Genomic DNA, 22,329 nt, shown 5'->3' on the forward strand with positions numbered 1-22,329 from the left:
TCCGAAGCATTTTCAGGTAAGTGCTTTTATACGTGGAACCTACATGCAGGGTAATGAGGGAGAAAAATGATGACATACAGATAACGTGCAGCTGTTTTTCAAAAATCCATTTTAATTGTTACATTCCAAAGGGGATATATGAAAGTTAGTCATCTAGCAACTGAATACCTCTTAAGAGAAATGAGTACAGAATCACAGATAAAAAAATACACCTAACTCCCAAGATGACAGGTGCCCAAGAAAGTACGTGCCTCACACCATCAATCCAGACAAACGCATAAAGATTTTTATAATAAATATTTCATCATATATCTCCTGAGACTTTACCCATGAAAAGAAAGGGAGAAGATTGTTTTAAAGAGATATCATACACATACAATATATTAAACTATTAAAGCAAAATAGAACAAAATGCCAACACTGTCTTGATGTACACTGCATTTGAGTTTATCTACATCACAGTAATTCAAGTATGCAGCTCAACGAGTCAGTGTCCATTTAAGTTTTGCCTTAAATCTGCAAGCATCACTCGACATACAAGCATCTTGAAAGTATGAGTGCAAGAAACCAAATGATGAATACAACCAATCAGGAGTTCATTCTCTGATGTGGAAACTACACTGCAAGATTTAGATTTCTAGTACCTAGCATTAGTCAGCAGAAAAAATCCAAGTATATTTACAAAAGGTCTTTACATAAAGTGATTAGTGAGTTGTAAGCAGTTAGTGTGTTCCCAGGTACTTTTTAATCACGTAGTAGGTAAGTAGTAGAGAGAAATATATAGTTAAAAATCACCATAAAGTCACAACTGTGAATAAGGTACCACAGTGGCAAACAAAGCTACCTCACGGTTTGTTTTCTCTTCAGTTTTATCAGCAAGAGCCATTTGAAAATGCAAAGGTTTTTAGCTTCTGATTAGCTAATCTTTTTAATTGCTTCCACTCTAGAACATTCTCTCAAAGTTTAAGCACTATTTTTATTTTTTCAAATCAGTAACCAACCATTTATGAAAACTCCTCTGAAGTGGTAGGATCAGGAAGACATAAGTCAGTTCTTTCAATTAGTCTGCTGTACTTCCTTGGAGTTACTGCTGAGAGACAATTAACTCAGCACAACATGACGGTCAAAAACAGATTTGCGTTGCTCTTGGACCTGCAACTTCCAGCGCTGTTGGGCGTATTCCACTTTGTTCAATACATTGGCACGGCTCCGAGAACGAGCCAGCACATCATGGGCATTTGCAAAAGGTTGGTGATCCTGGAATGACAAAAATCAAGTTAGACCTCAGCAATTCCAACGAGCAGTGAAACTGAAGGTTTTATTTTGTTGGTGTTTTTTTTTGCTTTGGATTTTAAGGTAAAACAAGCTATTTAAAACAGCTAGTTAGCTATGATGACAAAGCAAGGTTTTGTAGTTAAAAAACTGTTCTTCAACTTCTCATTCAAAGTAACATCCACAAATTTATTCATTGCACAGTCAAGCCATCCATCATTAGCTGTTGAGGACAGAAATCTAGAATAGACGCAGATGCCAGGGACCTCCTGTTAATGTCATGAAAGCACTTTGTTTAACTTCACTTTAAGTGTGAATTTTTGGTTCACTGCCACTTCTCGGCCTGTTACTGTAAGGTGGTTCAGGATGTTCACACAAAGATCCTATGTAAAGCCAACACACTCCAATGTTTACCAAACTAAAGCCATTGTACCAAGCTGTCCAAAAGCAAAGTGTAAATACAGCTGTTTAAGTGACAGAGCTCAACAATAACTGAGGGCTTGTTTAATATTTACTCTCTCTGTTTTCCAACACTACCTGCAAAGCTGTATTTTCTACTAGTAAATAAAATAGGTTATAAATAGTAAGAGTTGGAACTGAACTTATTGGTTGTCAAGATGTTTTGGACAAAGTCATGGTTCTAAAGCTATGTCAGAAAGCATCAGGTATACAATGACTAATGAAAAAATAATGAAAAAAATAACTACGTCCCACGTTAAATAACTGATTGCCCTTTGGTGCATATAAACCTCATACAATTTTTGTTGTTGTTGTTCCAGAATGCTTTTGAAGATGTTTGCATGAATGGATACTGTATTTGTGACATGATTCTGTGCCTAGTAGCTCAATGATAATTCTTAGCAGTACAAAGATTATCCATTAAAGTAACATCTGCAAGTCCCAAAGCCACACAAAGGCCTCTCTGAGCTAGGAAATACACTAAACCAGAGCAAGAGCCGATGCCTGACCCAAGCTATGACCTTACATAAAAGATTACGCAGCTGGATATACCTAGAATGGTAAGTTTGAAGATTAGAGATCACTTTATTCACAGGGAAAAAACACCACAATAGCAACACACTTCCACCATAAAATAGACAGAGGAAGGGAGAGCATTCAATAAGCTAGAAAGCACTGGATAGTCTGATAAGGATCTCAGCTCAAAGGCTAGCTACTGTCAATTTCTGTGTTAAAAAAAAAAAAACGAGGAAAAAGAATTTAAAAGCAAAGAGGTCTCTCAAAGTGGCTTACATTTACTAGTTGCCACTGCCACCAATGGGCAGTAAGAAAAAGCACATTAGTTCAAAATTGAGCAACAAAATCGATGTAGATGATATTTCCAGAGCAAGACAAGGATGAATATTTGAAGAACTTGCAAGAGGGAAGGCAAGGAAACGGCAAAGCCATGAACGACCTTCACTTATTTCACATTCACTCTCACAGATGGGACGATGTGAAATGAGTTAACATGAACTAAGCAAGAAGATTCAGTGCTTTTTGTTCCAGGCACTGCTGCAGTAAAAATACAAGTGACTTCACAAGCACACTTAAGAGTCACGGTACATTACAGCAAAACATAAAATTGATTAAGATGGATCCAGAATTTAAGATAATTTCATTCTGCAGTTAACGTGAGCTCTGCCACTGGATTTATTTCATGTCCTCCCTCCACCTTCAGTCAGAATTCTAGCCCAGATTTGGAGGTATTAAAATAATTTAACTAAGGTATAAAATAGAAATAATTTGTTTCAGGTATAACATATAGCACGTTCATTTAACTCAACTAGGAATCTGCCCAGTTTTCTGTATGGATGCAGGCAGAAAAAGGAGTCATTCAAACCCCTCCTTTCCAAAAAATGCTAACAGCCTCTTACAAGTGACTGGGAAAATATTAAGATGTCAACACATACAAAGCATATCTCTATATAATACGTGGGGAAGTGCAGAAACAGTGGGACACAGTTTGCCTCTGTCAGAATAAGCTCTATTTCAAAAACCATTAGGTGACATTTGGGTAATCACATATTTTTGTTGTGAAATCAAAGTACGTAAAGGTGGCAGAGCTAACAAAGGCCGTTATCTTGAAGGAGTGACAAAACCATCTTTAAGGATCCTATTGTACGACACTAATAAATGCTAATCGTTCCGATTAGCTCACTTTTATTTCAACAGTACTTACTCTGAAGTGCTCGTGTCTGCTGAAGGACTTAGGTTAAGCAGATGGAAAAACTTCCTGTTTCAGAGGCTGGGTTTGGTTTCAGAAATTCTTTCTAAGGCGATGCCACACCTGATGTGTACTTTACCAGCAGAAACAGCACTGCTTAGGGGCTCAGTATAAAAAGTACATTGATGCTGAGACTTCTGCACTGTTTTAGCATTTCACATGGTTCAACACTGACATTTAACCACCAACCCCGCTGCTGTTTAGAATACATTCCCTACATCATTTTACGGCAATAACTTTCCCAAGCAAGCCGATTCAACAGCTTCATAGAACTCCGTACAGTTAGAGAGCGATAGTCTGTATTTTCATACTACTCTAATGCCCTCTTCAAGACAAAAATAACCTACTCCCACCAGTCTTCCCCATACTGAAGCATCTCACAGTTTCCAACACAAAGTTTCCTAAGTTCTTGCACTCCCTTCCTGTAGTGGTACTAAAGAAAATTTTGTTCCATTCTTATCTGACGCCAAAAACAGTGTGCTGAAGGTGGGGAAGGACAGTAAGAGACAAGAAACTACGCCCTCTCATTTGCCATGGATGGACTACTCTCCTTTTCCTCACAAGAAAGGCTGCTCTGATCTGTGAGAATCTATTTCCACATTCTGTTTTTCAGTTGTAATACAAAGTAATTGTTTCAGCATCAGTTACTATATTCCTTCATTACAATTATTCCTTCTTGAATTTCTAGCATCAGCAAATCCAAACCAGAGCAACAGAAGATGTAATCCCTCAGCATATACTTTGCTTTTGTAACCAATTTGTATAAAATTTGATCTCTAGAGAGACTGTATTGATCGGCAGCACACCAGAACTCACACCTCCTGTATGAGCTTACTTCCATTCCTCTGCTCCTTCAGTTAGGACAGAATCTGTGTATAGAGGCAGGATAATAAAAGCAGTCCTCGTGACTACTTTTTAAGCCCAGTGAAAAATGAAATAGTGGCTTCCACAGTCGTCATACAGATTCCTGACTCCTGTGAAGACCATCCTCTCCCTTCAGGGAAAGGAATTTATACTGCCATGCAAAAAAAGCTGTTCAGAACAGTTATGTAACAATTAATCATTCCAATCTTTACACTAACCCAAACATACAAGCAGTCAGGTGAACTCACCCCAATGTCTTCATCACTCTGTATGAGCTGTGAATGTCCAAAGAGACGTCTCTTCAGGATAGGTTCCACCAGTGTGAGGTACACCATGTACAGAAGAAGCAGGCCCAAAATAGACAGGTATATGATGATTGTAACCTGCACAACACAAACACAATTTATGCCAGAGTTGTGCCATTACCTCCACAATCTCTCAAAAGGCTGCAAGGACTGAAGGAACAGTACAAAGTTTGTGATGAGCCTGTTGGCTTTTACTAGTGTCACAAGACGACTTAAAACCCATGAACAGAGAAGAGCCGTCAATTTATTAAATTGGCATTACAGTTTTGGGACAGACAGATAAATGAGCTTGAAATAAAGCTTCTCTTAATGAGGCCTTGCTAAAAGCCTGCATTATCACTCTTAAAATAATTTGGCGTTACCTCACCTCAATCAGACCACTGTTCCTAAGGGGCATTAAACTAGGGTCACAAATGTAGGGGTTCCTGCATGATCTCTGTTCTCCAGCACAAATCTGCCGGGTTAGACTGCAAACAGTCACAGAGGCCAGTAAGAAAAATGGAAAGGAGAAAAAGCAACAAAATTCTAGAATACCAAAAAGAAATAATATAATAGAAGATGCACTACAAAATGTATTCACCCAGACTAAGGCTCAGTGGTTCTAACAGAATGAGAACGTGAATAAAGAAATCCCCTGCTAGAGCAAACATGATTGATTTGGCTGATTTTGCTCTCTGTAGCTTGCGGAGATGGAAAGAAAATTTGTATCAAGCAAGATAGCTGAATAATAAGAGAGCTTCTAAAACAGTAACAAAAACATCTTGACAAAATGCCCTAGAAAACTCAGAATTTCAGCAAGGTATAAAGCTTAATTTCAAAACTGGAGATCTTTGATAAAGGTTCGTGAGCCTACTCCTGCTACAGCTTGATATTATCGGTATTGCTCAAAACAAATCATGAACAGCTATCAAGAAAAATAAATAACTCTTAGACTGCTTTAGAAAAGTTCTCCCTTCATAAAGGGTTGTTTCTCTAAAAGCCCATAGATATATTTACTAATCAATTAAAGGATTTAACATATCCCAGCAGAATTACATTGTTTACCTTAATTGTGACAGAGCTCCTCTCTTCATATTTGCATTCACAACGCAAGCAATATGCTTCTACATCAGGTCCAGGGACAGGCATAGGCTCAACCACATGAAGACAATCACTGAAGAGAGACAGGAACTGCTCAGTCAGCTCTGAGATGGTTTTACCTGACTTTGCCCCTATGTAGGCAGTTCTCACATCTTCAGATGCATGCAGACCCGTTATGTTGGCTGAGAATTCACCTTTGCTTAAGTACAGCTGTTCTAAATTATAGATATTCAAGATTTTTTTTAATCATTACTCCACTATTATTTTACTTAAACAAGAAATTCAGCTATTGACAAGCTGCTCAACAAGTTTTTAAGATCCTTCTAACTAAACACAATATTTTGACTGGAAATAAAGCTGTCAGCATAACAAATCCAAGGATTAGAGTCCCAGCACACATGCATCATTTGACACTGCCATCCCAGATTGAAGTAAATTCCAACTATAATGCACTCTTTTTCTTCACACTAAAAGACCTTTACTCTGGTCTTCCAGTATCTAAAAGAAGATTAACCTCCCCTTGGTGTTCATGAAGGGAAGTTCTTTTTTCTTAACACTGGGTCTTACAGTCATTAAATACAATTCACTGTCAGATGAGTTGTTTCTTTAAGCAGTGAGATACCGAATAAACAGTGTTCCGTTTTAAGCACTGGAACTGGATGTGAAAATCTACTTTGACTTAAAGATTACAAAATGTAAGACATTCCTCATGCCAAAAAGTGGGGTTGACAATATTACTGACAATATTCTATACCACAGCACGAAAATCCAGTTGCCATGAGACAACTCCTTCCACCAATAACTTATAATTTTGATCTTTTTGATGACTCAGGTTGGTTGTTCAGTTAATATTCTAGGCTCTCAGCAGAGCACTTAGGGAACAAAAGCATGTTTCGCTTTCATCCCTGTCAACTCAATGTAGCAGAGTCAGAAGCAGGTAATGAAACCAAATGCCTGACACGACAGCAGCAGCCTCTGATTTAACACTGCACTGAGCTAAATCAAAATGCTGCAAATCCACACGGCCAGATACCAGTTCATCACTTCAGTTCTGTTTGTATTTCCTCCTCATAACTAAAACTGTTGACTGTTATGTCACAATCTCTGGAACGGAACGGAGGGATTTGTTTTTCCTTTTATTTGTCATTAGAATTACGATCTCTGTGCAGTACGTGGGATGCAAAACCACAAAATACAAGTTATGATCTCATGAGATTGAAAGCTGGCATCAATATGCTGTAGAATAAAGCCTGCATTTTGCTTAGGTACAGTAGGAAGTTTGTTACTGTAAATATATTAGCATCAGCAAGTTTTTTCTCTAGTTCAGTGTTTCAAGTGGAAAAGGCTGATCCTTTCCTTAAAGGATGTTCCCACCCAACTGCCTCTGCCTTACCACATTCTCCCCTGTACCCGCAGTAACAGCACCAAGGAGGCTAGGCTACTCAGAAGTGCAGCTTCTGCTGATTTCCAGTTGCTCCCACTAGCAGACAGGGTGTCTTCCCTCCCACTATGCTGATGACTACCACGGCAGCTCGCCTCCGGTACATGAAACGCCAACACGTTTCTTTCAACGTGGGTTATTTAACTCAATACCATGTGCTTGCCAACACATCGCTACACTTCTCTAGTGCATCATTCACCGGGACTGGACTGCCTGAAATGGTTCCATGGCTAGAATGGTGAATGCTTTTAGTGGTGTCAGAGCACCCTCAGCCCGTACTGATGTTAGCACAAGGCCCTGTTTGCTGGTCTGTGGGGTGGGAAGAGCAGACAACTCCACTGGAAGAAATGAAACACCTAAATAAGAATATCATGATGCAGGCTCCAGGTTCAACATTAAAAATTATTTTGTTATTTTATGTCTGGGCAAGCAGGCAGTAAGCAGCCATCATAATGTGCATAGTTCACAGGGACACTAAAAATTGATCTGGCTCTTGTGTCATGAGTGACAGATCTAAATGCCTCAAGGATTCTGCAGTTCCACATAATAACAAGTCACTTGCAAGATGCAGACGCCCAAGTAGAGCACTAAATTTGTCAATCTCATTGCACATGAACCAGCAATCAAGCCTTTTAAAAGCACAGAGAAGGCATCTCAAATAGAAGATCAAAACCATAAAACGTTACCAGGTGGTCTCTTAAGAAATCATCTCAACAAAATGAGATTTAAGATAAGAAAATAGATTTCTGAGATTCTGTAAGCATCATGTATCTGTCACTGTAAGATTAGTGAAGAGTTCAAAGGTAACTTCAGTCACTGCCAATCTTGATTTAAAGGGAAACGGGGTCTTTTCTGCTAGTAAGACAAACACTAACAACACCCACTGAAAAAAAAAATCTATTTCCATTTGCAGAGGAGTAATAAACAAGAAAGCCAGTAATGGTGCTGCTCTGCAATGCCTGCTGCAGATGCAGTTCTCTCGGTACGTCTCACTATTGCATCTTAATTTGTCCGCAGGCCTAACGTTTTTAAGGTAATCATATAGGACAAAATATTACTTTAGACTAGACAGTACGTTCAGTGTTCATTAGCTTGGATTGAAACTTACAGCAATGTTTCTTACGATTCTTCTGTAAGTAATTGAATAAGTTAAGGCATGGCTCTGTACAACATTTGTATCCTTAACTTTATTCCTGTAGCTATTTCAGTAGGACTACTGAGGGGCATGACAATTCCATAACGAAGTTTCTAACCCTCTGCTACTCAACAGACTGAAAAGTGGTTTATTAATTCTTAATGTTTCTGAAGAGGAGTCAACGTATCAAAACGTACCTCACGTATATATAGGCTGATCCAAGAATTCCTGAGTACGTCAGACATCAATGCAACTTCAAAATATGCTGTTATAAATGACTGTCATCCCTCTTCCTTCCCCAGCCCCTCAACCCTGGCCATGCACAACAGTCCTCAGCTCAAAGAGGTCTGGCAAATGCCATAGCTGGCCTAAACACTACAGTAGGGCACGCTGTTGTGGCAGAGTAAAGCAGTAATTCTCTTCCTCGCAGGAAGCATAGGTTATTAGATGGCTCAGGCCACCTCATATAACTGCATTCTTTGCCTGTGACTCTGAGGAACAAATCTCCAAAACAATCCCCACATAATAGTACAGGTTTCAAGAGAGAAATGAAAGAAAAAGAAATCAAAGAAGAGAGAATGCTTCTGAGTCCCAGTTCTATGCACATGCTTCCTCGCCACAATGCAACTTCGTGTCACTGAACGCACACCAAAACACCCCTTTTCCCTTCTACGATAAACAAATGAGAATGTAAACAAGCAACCCGAAACAGAAGACAGAGAAAAATTAAAGATTTCAAGCCTCGTCTCTTGCTACAGCTGAATTCTGGAATACTTTTAAATGTAAAGGCTCAATATGTTAGGCAAGAAATGTAATTTCTCCTGGCATCACGTATAAGCACAGCAGAACACACCTTGAACCACTGAGATCCCTTATAACTTCTGATTACCAACTCACCAGTCTTTCTGCGAAACATTTTTGTTGTAGATATGGCCCGAATGGTCTTTGTAGGGAGGGCAGATGCATTTACATCGCACGTCCTCGGAATTCTGCGAAGAAAACAAGGTGCTGAGAGCAAACCATCACACACAGAACAGGGCCGAACAAGGCATCATGTTTACGAAATACATGAAATGTCCAACACACAGAGTGTGCAGGTATCTTTGAACAGCCTAACTCGGGATTTCTGTCATGTTGAAGAGCTGACTTTCAACGCTACTGACACAGAAGTAACAAGCAATAATTTGTCAACACCTTTTTGATAGCAAATACTACATCCTTCGTACGAAAAACCACCCTCTTATTTTTTAAGAATTATCACACGTTTAGAAGCCACTCAGCAAGACCCTTGCTAATAAACCACGGCACTGACCGACCCTCTCGGAGCAGCCCCACAGGGCCAGCAGGAAAACCCCTCCCGCGGCGCTCCAGGCCCCCAAATACCAAAATCCCCGCTGACAAAACGCCAAACCCCGGCACGGCGCCCACCTTGGCCTGCGCGCCCAGCGCCGCCAGCGCGGCCAGCAGCCAGCACAGCCCCAGCCCCAGCCGGGCCCCGCCGCCGCCCGCCATGTCGGGCCCGGGGCCGCTCCGCCCCGCTCCGCTCCGCCACGGGCACCGGCACCGCTCAGCCCCGCCGCGCCGCCGCCATCATTTCCGCCTTCCGCACGGCCGGCGGCGGGCGGGGTCCGCTCCTGTCCCGGCCCGCCGCGGAGCTGTGGCGGCTGCCGGGGGTTCCGGGCCGAGACGGGGAGGTGGAGGGGGAGCTGGGTGTGAAACGCGTCTGAAACAAACGCGGTGGCTTCTGTAGCGAGAAGAGGGGGTTTTAGGAGTAGGAAGCACAATCAAGGCTAATATATACGAGATTTAACAAAAAGAAAAAGTATAGAATATATATAAGCTATTTTCATTTCAAACCATGAATAAACAGGCTCCCAAAAGCACTCCCCAGCGTCTGGGACGAACAATAACAGAACCTGTGTCTCCCAAGGGTGATGGGGGTGCCCAAGGGTCTGCCTTTGGCCAGCGTTTTCACAAACACCAGATAAATCACCCTCAGCACAGAACAATGTTTGAGACTTTATTTATAAAACGTGTCACAGCCTTCCTCCCTCAGTCCTTACCACACCAAACACGTGCAGGTGGCAAGGGCTGCCACATTGTACCACTTGGCTACCTAAAATGGTGGAGGTGAGGGGGAGAGTGGCCCTGATGTGCCGCCTTTTACCTAAGATTGCGGAGGTAGAAGGGCTGCCGTGTTGTGCACTTTGTTACCTAAGATGTTAGAGGTAGGGTGGTTGCCATACACAGAATCACACAGAATTTCTAGGTTGGAAGAGACCTCAAGATCATCGAGTCCAACCTCTAACCTAACACTAACAGTCCCCACTAAACCATATCCCTAAGCTCTACATCTAAACGTCTTCTAAAGACCTCCAGGGATGGTGACTCCACCACCTCCCTGGGCAGCTGCCCCATAGTACATAAGATGGTGGAGGTCGAAGGGTTGCCATATTATGCCAGTTTTTTACTTAAAATGGTATAAATGGGAGGCTGACCATGATGTGCCACATTTTACCTAAACCACATTGATACTTAAGATAGTAGAGATGGGGGGGTGGCCCTAATGTGCCACCTTCTACGTAAGATGGTGGGAGTTGCCATCTTATGCCCCTTGTTACCTAAAATGGCAGAAGTGGTAGGGTTTCCACGTTGTACTCCCTTGTTACCTAACATAGTAGAGATGAGGGGGGGTGGCCCTGATGTGCCACCTTATACCTAAGATGTTGTGAGTGGAGAGGTTGCCATGTTCTGCCCCTTGTTACCCTAGGTGGCAGAGGTGGAAGGGTTGCCATGTTATGTACCTTGTTGCCTAAGATGTTGGAGGTAGAGGGGTTGCCATTTTGTGCCACATTTTACATAAGATGGTGGAGATGGAAGGTGGCCCTCATGTGCTACATTTTTCCTAAGAGGGTGGAAAACAGGGGGTGGCCCTGAAGTGCCACGTTTTACTTGAGATGGTGGAGGTGGTGGGAGTTGCCATATTGTGCCCCTTGTTACCTAAAATGGCAGAGGTGGAGGGGCTGCCTTGTTGTACCCTATACTACTTATGATGACGGAGATTGAAAGGGGCTGCAGCGTTATGGCACTTTTTACCTAAGATGGTGGAGATGAGTGATTGGCCCAGATGTGCCACGTTTTACCTAAGATGGTGGAGGTGGTGGGAGTTCCCTTATTTTGCCCCTTGTTACCCAAAGTGGTGGAGGTGGTGGAGTTGCCATATTGTACCTCTTGTTCCTTAAGATGGTGGAGGTAGAGGTGTTGCCATATTGTGCCCCCTGTTACACAAAGAACAAAGCACACAACCCTGAGGTCTGCCTGCCTTTTGGTGTACCAACCCCAGCTGCACCCAAGATTACCCATGCTTTTGGAGCGTGGAGGGGATTTGTCTCAGTTATTGGTAGGAAACCAAACCCAAACTGTGTGTCATGCAGATGCGTGGGCCTTCCATCCGTTAGGATTTCGAGCAAATCATGATTACAAGCCTAAAATCTAAATACTGTTTATGTATTCTTAACAGGTCAAATGTCATCACCATGTAGAGTTTGACAGCGTGACAACATGCCGGCAATGTGTCAGGATAATCCCCTCCAACAAACACACTGGATGCTTTCCAGAGTAAGTGAGAAAACCATTTTGCATAGGTCAACAGACACAGGCAACGTTTTCTATAATGCCTACTGCAGGATTTTTTTTTTTTTTTCTGAATAACTTTCCCCATAGTTTCTGGAGCGGAGAGTGAGGAAACAGATCACTTGGTGACAGAGAACATATGGATTACGTGTAATATAACTCAAACCCGTTATCCTAGCTCCTTCTTCTCTTTAAACATGTAAAGCTTGTTGTATCCATGCATGCCAGTCAGTGGCACTGAGAATATTTTCCTTGTTTAAACAGCCTCTGACAAATTGCAAAACTTGCTAAATTGGTTCTGTTAAAGCTAAGCTTAAAAATAAAGCTCATGTTACTCATTCCTATAAAGCACATTATAGGGACACAAAACCACAAAAGTATTGAATTGCATTAAAAGTGATAATAAGCAGCATTCTAAATGAGACATTCAAGTTACAGATAACTATTTTTTTCCATAACTAAACGCACAACAGCAATTTATTTGAATCTTAACTTACTTTATATGTAGATACTTCTCTGAGAAAATTTTACTGAAATACAGCAATGTTCCCTATTTTTCACATGCTCGTGAATTATTTCCATCCAAGATCAGTCAGTGTTAACCTTTCTTCAGAAGGGAAATAAATGCTCTTGAGAAGCAGCATTTTTCAGCTGCGATCCCTTGAGACCTGGAGATAAAGCAATTTTGAGGTTTTCCCTGCTTGTGTAGGAAAACTCCAAAAAACACCTGATGCTGCTAGGACTGAATCCAGCTTGCCTCTTGCACAGGAGCCAGTGCTGAGCCATGGAACCCACTCACATTTATTTCAGATTCTTTGGCACATTTCACAGAGGAATAGCAGACCACGTGTTTTAGCTAATTTTCATGTCCCCATTCCCTTGCCTGTGTTTTGTATCTTTCTTACATCCATTTGCTGTCCTAAACTAAGTAGTAATACTTAGTGAAAAGTTATTCTATTTTCTCTCTCCTTCCCCAGCCTCCAGTACGTTGCTGTAATTTCATAGGAACCAAAATAATCTTTTACATAGAGTTTACTCCTCAATTGTACTATTATACTTTGTTTTACTACAGTGAAATTGTCTAATGCTAACAGTGCATCAGGCATCTTGGTAAATGAGCTTGAGTTACTGTGGAAACACAAAAAAACACCTTTATTTCAAATTCAGATAAAATTTCCCCTGAAGTTGTATAACAAGCCTACATCGGATTTCAGCATTAGCCAAACAGTTATTCTTTTTAATGATCGTATCTACAATGAAAGTGTTTTGAAGCATGAAGGTGGCTCTCTGTCTTCTTAACCACCCACGCTCATAGTCCGTGAGTGGCAAATCAACTGCTGAGCTGAAAATTATGCTGAATATTTAGAAAATCATGGATCAGGTTTTAAGCTGATGTAAATAACATGCAGCTTCAGAGGCATCAATGCAAATGGAACACCTCTAACATGCTCAAAGATTTCTAACACATAGTCAATACAAATCCTACTTTTGATGGCTGAAATAGCTTTTGGGACCTTCAAGACCTGTCTGGGAGCTTCGTCGGGCTCTCAGTGCATCAGGGAGTAAAAAGCTTTTCTTCTAGAAAAGTCTGTGCTTTCCCTAGGAAACAGTAAGAATTGAATTAGTAAGCAAAACTGCTGGACACATTATAAGAAAAAAGTACTGTAAGTTTTTGTTGTAATATTTAGATTTTTTTAATTTTTAAAAAAAAATATTTTTCAGCATACCAGTATCAGAAGCAACGCTGTTAAATCGCTGTAAAAGAAACATTAGAAATTTAAAGAAAGAGTGATTTTCAGGGGAAAAAAAATGATTGCCCTGACAGTAACAGCCCTATTTGCAGCTGCTCTTCAGCTATGTAATCTTCCAGAAGGGAGGAGGATAGGTTTCTATCTTCAAGAGAGCTCTCAAACATTTATCTGTGGAGTCTGAGCTTTAGTGGAGTGCAGTCTGCTTCCTGCACTCCTGACTGAGCCCTTTCCAGGTAAACCCTCTTCAACTTAATGGATATGAGCTCTCACATCTTTTTTTTTTTTTTAATTTTTTAACATAAAAATAATAAGATCTGTTTTGAGAGTTGCAACAACGAGCTGGCCTCTTTAAGCTAAACATTACACTTACCTATTCATACACTATGCTGAATTAGAAGTAGGCTTTTTCTAATTTGTAGCTTCTGTCATATTTGTCTTCATCATCAAGACTCCACAGCTAGCCCTCACCCCAACAGCTCCTGGCACTCTCTTTGATAATTCCAAGGCTCTGCTTCAGAGGTTTGCTCCAGGGTCATATCTTTTCTGCTCAGTCATCTTACAGAAATACTTAATGCAGAGCTTTGTGTTTCCAGGCAGTGTACGTGCAGAGTGTTTGTCTGCTCTTCCTTTCCCATTGCAGGATCATTTCCAGACCTGCATCATCCCCACAGCAAGCAATACTCTAAGCCGTGTTTTTACTCCTTACTGTGCTGCACTCATTAACATTCAAATAAGAATATTTTTAAAACTTTTACCTATAAAATAAATTTATGCATTAAGCGATAATAAAATTGGTCTCAGCTGTGCCAAGCAATGGGTGCGGTGTTTGTTTCACACTGCAAGCAAACGGACATTTAGTGTCACTGAATGTTCCTCAGGGCAGGTAGAGTAGTCAGTATTTATGTTAATTTTTATCATTTACAGTGTGATTAGTTCGTACTAATGCGAATTACCATCTTCTTATGTCAGTTCAGCCTGTTCATTTTAAGAACTGGCCTGCTTGCTTTCCTCAGCTAGGAAATCTTTTCAGCATCATCAATTATACACAAAATGAATCTGAAGGGATTATGTAAATAAGTAATTGAATCAGCACTGTTGCAGTCATTGCCAACATGAGAGCAATGTGACGTTCGCACAGAAAGAAAAATAAAATAAATACAGATTTCTTCTATTCCCTATATTCAGTTAAAAAAAAAAATAATGTCAGTACTTGTTACAGGAGCCTTTATTCAGCAAAGAAGTATGGGGAGCAATTAATTACAATGTCAGTTGCTCTAGGCTACTGAGAAATTCACCTGTCAGCAGGTTGGTCATCAGTGTCCATTTGAATATGTTCTGTCTCTGGTGCTGAGTCTCTTTAAAACACCCAGCACAAGTTTGTCTCACGGGTTTCTGACTGGGGCCAAAGCCTCGGTGACTTTGCTCAGGTTAGCTGATATTCTGGTCTAATGGTCTGTGGTCTCTGCAGAATACAGAGCGAAATCAATGCCAGTGGGTAGATGGGGCAGAAGGCTTACAATAAAAGCGAGCTTTCCAAATATAGTTCATCTCCGAGAGCCATTATGTTGCAGTAATGCAGTGTAATGGCTGGTGGCTTCCCCTCATAATGCAGGCATTATTTTGCAGTCTGCCGGTAGAAGTTACGTAAAACCTTTCACAACATAAATATATATATGCATATGGAAAGGACAGACTGGGCAAACTGTGTTTACTTCTGCATTTCTATATTTGAGCTGATATTTGTGATATGAAGCAAATGGAGGGAAGTGCTGAAAGAGCTCCGCATCTATTTTATCTTTCCGCTTCAGTGAATCCACTTGACTTTTCTGCGGGCTGTAAGAGTTCAAGGTCCTTCTCTGTTAATACAAGGTTAGTCTGTGCTCATGCACAAGAGCATTTTGTTATCAGCAGCTGGTTCCCCATATCACACACATGGGGAACGTGCAGCGTTCTGCATGTAATTTCAGTCAGTGACATAGCTCGTGCTCTTACCGATGTCATTACTGGTGCGTGGCCCTTCCTTCAGCACAGAAGTGCTGCAAAGACGAGGAATATCAGCTTGTAGGTGAGAAGGAGGCTTCAGCTGGTTAACTGCAGTCTTTGTCCATGACTCAGACATCAGCCCTTGAAGCACAAAGAAGAGCTCCTGCATTTGTTTATGTAATGCAAACTTTCTGAACAGCCTGCACCGCACCCCACATGTCGGGACTTCGGGCAACCTGCGTGGGTCGTCCATGAGAGAGCCAAGCTCAGCACCACTCCATACACTTGGTATCATTCCTCTCTTCTCCTCAGGAGAGGCATGCAGAAGAGCTTTCACCAGAGCTCTGTGTGCAGGGAGGCGACCATGCCCCAAAAATGAACCAGTTTCTTGTCCATACAGAGTAATACATTGAGATTAACCATTCTTAACCATTGCTCATCCCTAGCAACTGCAGTGTCACACAAGGTATTTCGTATAGGCATAAAGAAATTTCTAATAATTCCATATATGTAGACCTGTACAGGGGAGTGTATGTTTACTACCATTATGAGTGCCAAATTAACGGGCTGTTAAAATGCGCACAGACAGGGAAAATCAAGTGAAGTCATCCAAGTAAACAAGGGCCTCAGTAACTGCTCGTTACCACCACCTTGTTTCGATGGGTTCTTAGGTGAGGTTGTGGTTCCACTGTGTATGTTCAACGTCAGTCTTTTCCCTCTGAGGGCCACGTCTGAGCACTCGCCCAGTCGCCTTGAAGTCTGCCTTCGGTCAGCTCAACGGGAGCACCACCATTTTCACACGAATAGAGATCCTGGCCTTTGGATTTCATTCAGGGTAAATGTCTGCTAGGGAAAACCGACTAGCTGGCCCTGCTAGCCCTGCAGAGCAGCATCACTTCTGTGCTACCACGTTGCCAGAGCTCGTGCAGAAGACGCGGGTGCCCTACTTGCACCGTTCCCATGACAACGCTGCAGAGCAGCTCCCTGCCAGCCTTCCCCGACCGCTTCATTGCGTCTGGCAGCCGTGCCCAGAGAGCGACTGCCAGCCCCTGACAACCCCGCTTCTTCTGATTAACAAAAACTCTTCTACATGGAGAAAAAAAGTCCATCCGAAAGAGTGGTGTTTGGATTGTCAGAATACAAAATCTTAAGCTCGCCATCACCCAACACTGGGAGAATGGCTGGGCTTGGTCTGCTGGTTTATGCTGTGTGCTGCTTTGTACGGTAATTAGGAATGACTTCTGGTTTTGCTCAAGGGACTGAATTTGTTTTCGTTAGTCCTGGGTACAGTGTGCCTGTTTCTCCATGTATGCTGAAGTGAATTACGCTATAACAGCACTTCAAGGAGCTCCTGATTTTGTGTAGTAGGTGGCAGGGACTTGCTGGCACAAATTGTGGTGGAGAGGAAGGTCTGGTTTTGTTAGGGGCGAGCGTCACTCCAAAACCTGCGTGCGTCCTGGCAGTGCTGGGGTGAGGGCCTTTGTACGTGCAAGAGGAGCCCTAAGGGCCAACAGGCTGGTCAAGCCGGTGGTTCTCTTGTGGCTGTACAGAGGAAGCACGGTGGGGAACATACAGAGGAGTTCAGGGCACTGAATCTGGGAGGCAGCAGAGAAAAGGGAGCAATTTCCTGGCTGCCAGTCCCGTGCAGTACTATAGCGTGCTGGAAGATTATAGTTATGTTAAGTTTAATAATTTCAATATTTTAAAACAATTCTCTGGTACAGATTTTAAGGTCATTTTACTTTCCAGGTATAGTCAGAGGGCCCTGTGGCTCTGTCTGTACTCTGTTACTCGTTATTTCTTTCTACAAATGCATGCTGTAATCCCAGGAAGGCCAGGAAAGGGAACAGATTTTCCAGGCCCGATGTCCTGGAGCAGACAGTGCCTGTAACAGCCGCTGCGTCAGCAGGCCAGACCCTCCACACGCTGCCTCCCAACACAGTCCTCTGAGCGTCCTGCACCTTGCACCTCTCTGTGACCTCCTCAGGTGACTCAAAAGCCTTGCTCAACCCCAGCCGTGGAGCTGGCTTTGCCACTTGCAGCTCAGCACGAGGTGCTGGAAGGCCCCTAGGTGCCAGCACGTAACCTGTCCTGGGCATTTCACTCCACCCCCAGCATCGTGCCCTGCCTGCTGTGACTGAGTAGAGAGAAAGCAGCTTGTGTGTCCTGGGCACCCAAGCTCAAAGGCTTGGAATGATGCCTCCTGCCACTTGCTGACTACAACACACACGCTTTGATTCACCACACAGTTTTGCTCAGCCTCTAAAGCTCTCTGTGAGCTCTGCGTTAGCCTGCACAGTACCTTTCACTTCATTCAATTACTGGTTAATCTGCTATTCCATTTTATTTGATCCAAGCCTCAAAGACCAAATCATATGTACAACAAATTATGCGAGCTCCATCTTTCAGTTCAGCTGCTTCAAGCAGGTACTGAGGAGCAATTAGATCACTGTCCACAGGAGCTGCCACTTAACTAAGAAAGAAAAGACGACTTGAAATAAGACAGATGCAGAGAAAGCCCAAAGATTGTTCATGCTGATAATGAAAATTAACCAAACATCATTAGCAGTCTCCAGAGAGCACGGTACATCATGTGCTTCTTGTCTTCCTCTGCCTGACGAGAGCACCCACTTCCACTAAATCAAGGGCAGAAAGGAGCTTTGTGGCATCAAGAAAAGGACCAAAATCTGGAGCCTTTTCTGGAGGGAGTGGTGGGGCTTTTTTTGAGAGTGATTTGGGACAGGCCACAGCTTGGCAGTGCTGAACAGCACCCATGGTCTCTGGGGAAGGCAATGAACACACACAGGAGATCCTGCTAAATACACAGGCTCTTTTTTCTCCTTGTAAAGTGGAAAGTACAGAGAGGTCGTTCATTCTGAGCAAAACTCCTTGGGAGGTTTCTTATATCCACACCCCGGTACAGCTGGGATGCACTTTCTGGAAGGCACCACTCTGCACACAGCAGAGGGCACAGCTGATTGTTGACACCACTCTCAGGTAGATTGTTTTTGCACGCAGTTATTTCTTCTCAAGCCTCTTTGTCTCCTTATTTTTGCCCTCATGTTTGCCTTCTTCCCAGGGAGGTGGTGGAGTCACCATCCCTGGAAGTCTTCAAAAGACGTTTAGATGTAGAGCTTAGGGATATGGTTTAGTGGGGACTGTTAGTGTTAGGTTAGAGGTTGGACTCGATGATCTTGAGGTCTCTTCCAACCTAGAGATTCTGTGATTCTTCACTAACCCAGTTGCCCTAATTTTATCTCATCAGTCTCAAAAGCTGGAGCCTGAGTCAGTTGTGTTTGTATCACGTTTAATGTACAGGAGCCCTGACGGGAGCTTTTAGGCTTTACAGCAATTAATGTTTTATTTGTGTGTGTGTGTGCGTGTAGGTGTCTTTGGGGTTGGTTTGTTTGCTTACCCAATCACCACTTCTGTCTGTAGCTCGGTGATGTGCAAGTAGTGGGGAAACAGAGACCCTGTCAGCTGCAGACGTGTTGTTAAAAATGGAGAAAACCTGAAAGAGTGAAAGAAGTTCAAGACTGTGGACAGCACGTGAAGATCTCGTTGTGCATTGCTGCAGCCTTTCCATGGGCCCATCTCCTGCTCAGCACATCGTGGGCAGACAGAGCCCTAGGCCTTGCTCCTCGAAGCCACGCACCAAACGCCTGCGCCAGGCCTGTGGGGATAGCCCCTGACTTCAGAGTGATGTGGCAGCTCGTATCACTGCGGATCTGACTTTCAATTTCCTGTGCCTGGCCTGTCTTGCATGAGTTACCTGCGACTCTCAGGAAAACAGTAAGATGTTCTCTCCTACAGCAATAGGATGCATCTGGAGCACCTTAATTCAATTCCAGTTGGCAGTGAGCGGAAGCACAGGGAGGGCAGCTGATGTCAGCTCAAAGAAATCAGCAGACTCTAATACAATTTTTGAATGAAAGCATCCTGTTAATCCCCCCTCTGTTCAGGCTGTGGGCATGCATTACACTAGTGCTTTCCCCAAGTGGGTTTTATTCACCTGTATTCAGTTGTTCTCAGAATAGGTACCAGTGAACCCCTTCTCCCTTTTCTGTGATAACTGCTTAGACAATGCTTGGCTTTCCAATAGCACGGGAAGGAAAAGCTGCAAGGTGGCCATGCAGAGGCTGTGGCAGAGCTGTAAGCTCGGTTTCTCTCACCGAGCAGGAGCAGCCCTAACCACGCCAGTTAACCCGCTTATGCTGCTGCCCTTCACATGCCGGGTCGCGGTCCCACCTTCTCTGGCCCCGCACTGGCACCCCAATAACACCTTTGGCTTGAGTTGCCAGGACAGCGGGGCACTTGCACAGGTGTGAGATGCTCTCCACCCCTGAGAGGGGTCTCAGCCCTCACAGCTAACCCCTATGCAGGATCCTTGCTTCGCTCATCACTTAATGGGAAGGCTCTGTACAGGGCTCATGACCTTAACAGCACAGCACACAAAGCACTAGGCGGACAGGGCTGCTATGCAGAAGCTTCCTTGCATCAAAACGTGGTCTCACTTGGAACAAATTTATCTCAGGAAATGCTAAACTGTAAATATCAAGCTAATTAGCCCTCATACGTAATGTGTTCTTAAAACTCCACGGCCATCTCCTTCTGGAGGAACAAAATCTCGTTTTCGTAAGCCTGAAAAGTCAATCCTAAATATGTCAACTGAAGCCTAAACCAAGAGGCATCGTGATGCTTTCAGTGGAGAAGCTCTCTGTGAGTCAGGAGTTTAAAATCCACAGATTTATTCTTTAAACACACTGACCCAGAATGCCAAACAGGGGCACAGTGCACAGCAGCCCTACTTTACCAGAGTCACAGCCGCCTGTGCCATCAAGTCCTGTTTTCCCTGTTGTGCCAGCTTTAAGTCCTGTTTTGCCCCCTTTGAGGCATTCTCCTGTCCTCTCCATACCAACAAACTCCCCGGTGTTCCCCACGAGCCAGCGTGTTCTCCGGCTACTGAGTGCCTGGCAACTGCCCTGACTCCATCTGAGCTGCTGGTGGAGGAACAGAGGACTGGAGTTCAGAGTAACACAATTATTTTTTCCCATTGAGAACATCATTCTCAGTACTGCTGTTTCACTCCAGCAGTGCATTCCCACGTTGTCTGCATTGCCAGCGAGATGCTCTCCAGCTGGCAGCCCCTCGTGCCCGCTGTGTTGGTAGGGCACGGAGGGGTTGCGGATGCCTGGGCAATGCATGAGCAGCAGAGGTGATGTGCAGGTCTGAAAAGGACTCCTGCAGGCACAACACCGCTTTCTGGGGTGCTTGGGGGGTCACATTTAATGAGCGTGCATCTTCACACCTCTTTCTCTTGTGTGAGCCAAGGTAGTTTTCTGGAGAGGTCAGCTGCGTGTCCTGGTGGGTTGCTCTGACGGACCCCAGGTACCCATCCTGCCACATCAAAAAAAGAGAGAAAAAGAAGAAGAAAAAAAGGAAAACTCGGGAGCGTTCCAGGACTGGTTCCCCTGCTGGTGCGACATCCTGTTATTTCTGAACTCATGGTATTTTTAGGTTATTGACTGCTTTCACTCCCACTTTGAGAACGATGAAGTCTCATCCCGGGGAAGTGGCAGCACCACTCTAGTAACAAAATCATTAAATCAGTTGCCTTCTCAGCAACACCATCTCTAGTGAAATGTCACCAATACCTACAGCGTTGTCTCTAAGAGGCTCATTTTTCATCAGCAAATGAACAGAGGAGGAAGGGATCAGCACATGGCTGCAGTAGCACCAGGGCCGCACAGCCCGGGGGCTGGCTGTGAAGTCAGGAAGCAACACGGCCTGGCAGGAACCAGGAGCCAGCTTCTGAGGGAAAGGTGCAACAGCTGTTGAAAAGCCAAACAGGGACACGCAAAGTATGTGAAGCTAAAGTTAGCTGGAGTCTTTCATACTGGAATTAGAAACCAGTGTATCCCCTGTGAGCCCTGGTGCTTCAGGGCCCTTCACCTGATAGAAACCCAGTGCCATCCCTCCATCTTTTAAGCCAGCAGGTGATAAAGAACACAGACCTGAGCTGGTGCTCGCCCCATAAAGCAAACCAAGCAAAGTAAGACACGTTTGTGTTGAAATGTCACCTGGTTGTTTGCTTCTGAGGCACTCAAATCAGCTTTGTTTTCACAACGCATTGAGCATCGCATTGTCATCAGCAACACAATAATAGGAAAGCCTATAAAAAGGGCCTCCCCAGAGAACTGTTGGGTAACAGATTACCCTGCGGATAGTTGTGGAGAAACACCCCTGCAGCTTTTGGCCCGTCAGCTGTTCTGCTGGCAGAGGCTACGAAAAAATCTGTTGGTGGAGCTCAGCAGGATGTGAAATGCCTGTGAATAACGTTACTTCTGAGTCCATCTCATCCCAGGCACTGCCCTCTTCTCTGCTCCTGGCCCCTCACCACGAGGCGGCAGGGGAGAGGTTGCCCCACGGGGACTGGAGGTGAGCAGGAGCGAGCACCCAGGGAAGCTGGCGCTCTGAGAAAGGCACCGTGACTCACCTGGTGTCTTTGATCACTTCCATTTCCCAGTCTCATGAAGTTTAGGCTCGTCCATCTTCCACTAACCTGGCTCGTACTGCCCCGATGAGCTAGATAAACATGGCAGAAGCAAACTCATCCTTTCAAAGGGCAAATCTCAAACAGC

The 22,329-nt window shown here is 43.6% G+C and overlaps 1 protein-coding gene across 1 annotated transcript; it reads right to left on the reverse strand.

Annotated features, from left to right (window-relative positions):
* Positions 1 to 92: 92 nt before the first annotated feature.
* Positions 93 to 9,944, reverse strand: TMEM9B (TMEM9 domain family member B). The gene is made up of 5 exons (XM_027461575.3): positions 9,750 to 9,944; positions 9,219 to 9,310; positions 5,710 to 5,818; positions 4,609 to 4,743; positions 93 to 1,257 (listed from the first exon to the last, which is right to left on the reverse strand). The coding sequence occupies exons 1-5, from the start codon at positions 9,831 to 9,833 to the stop codon at positions 1,102 to 1,104; spliced, it is 576 nt and encodes a 191-aa protein (XP_027317376.2). The 5' UTR covers positions 9,834 to 9,944; the 3' UTR covers positions 93 to 1,101.
* Positions 9,945 to 22,329: the final 12,385 nt, after the last annotated feature.

This window comes from Anas platyrhynchos, chromosome 5 (genome assembly GCF_047663525.1).
Source record: "Anas platyrhynchos isolate ZD024472 breed Pekin duck chromosome 5, IASCAAS_PekinDuck_T2T, whole genome shotgun sequence".
Classification (NCBI taxonomy): Eukaryota; Metazoa; Chordata; class Aves; order Anseriformes; family Anatidae; genus Anas; species Anas platyrhynchos.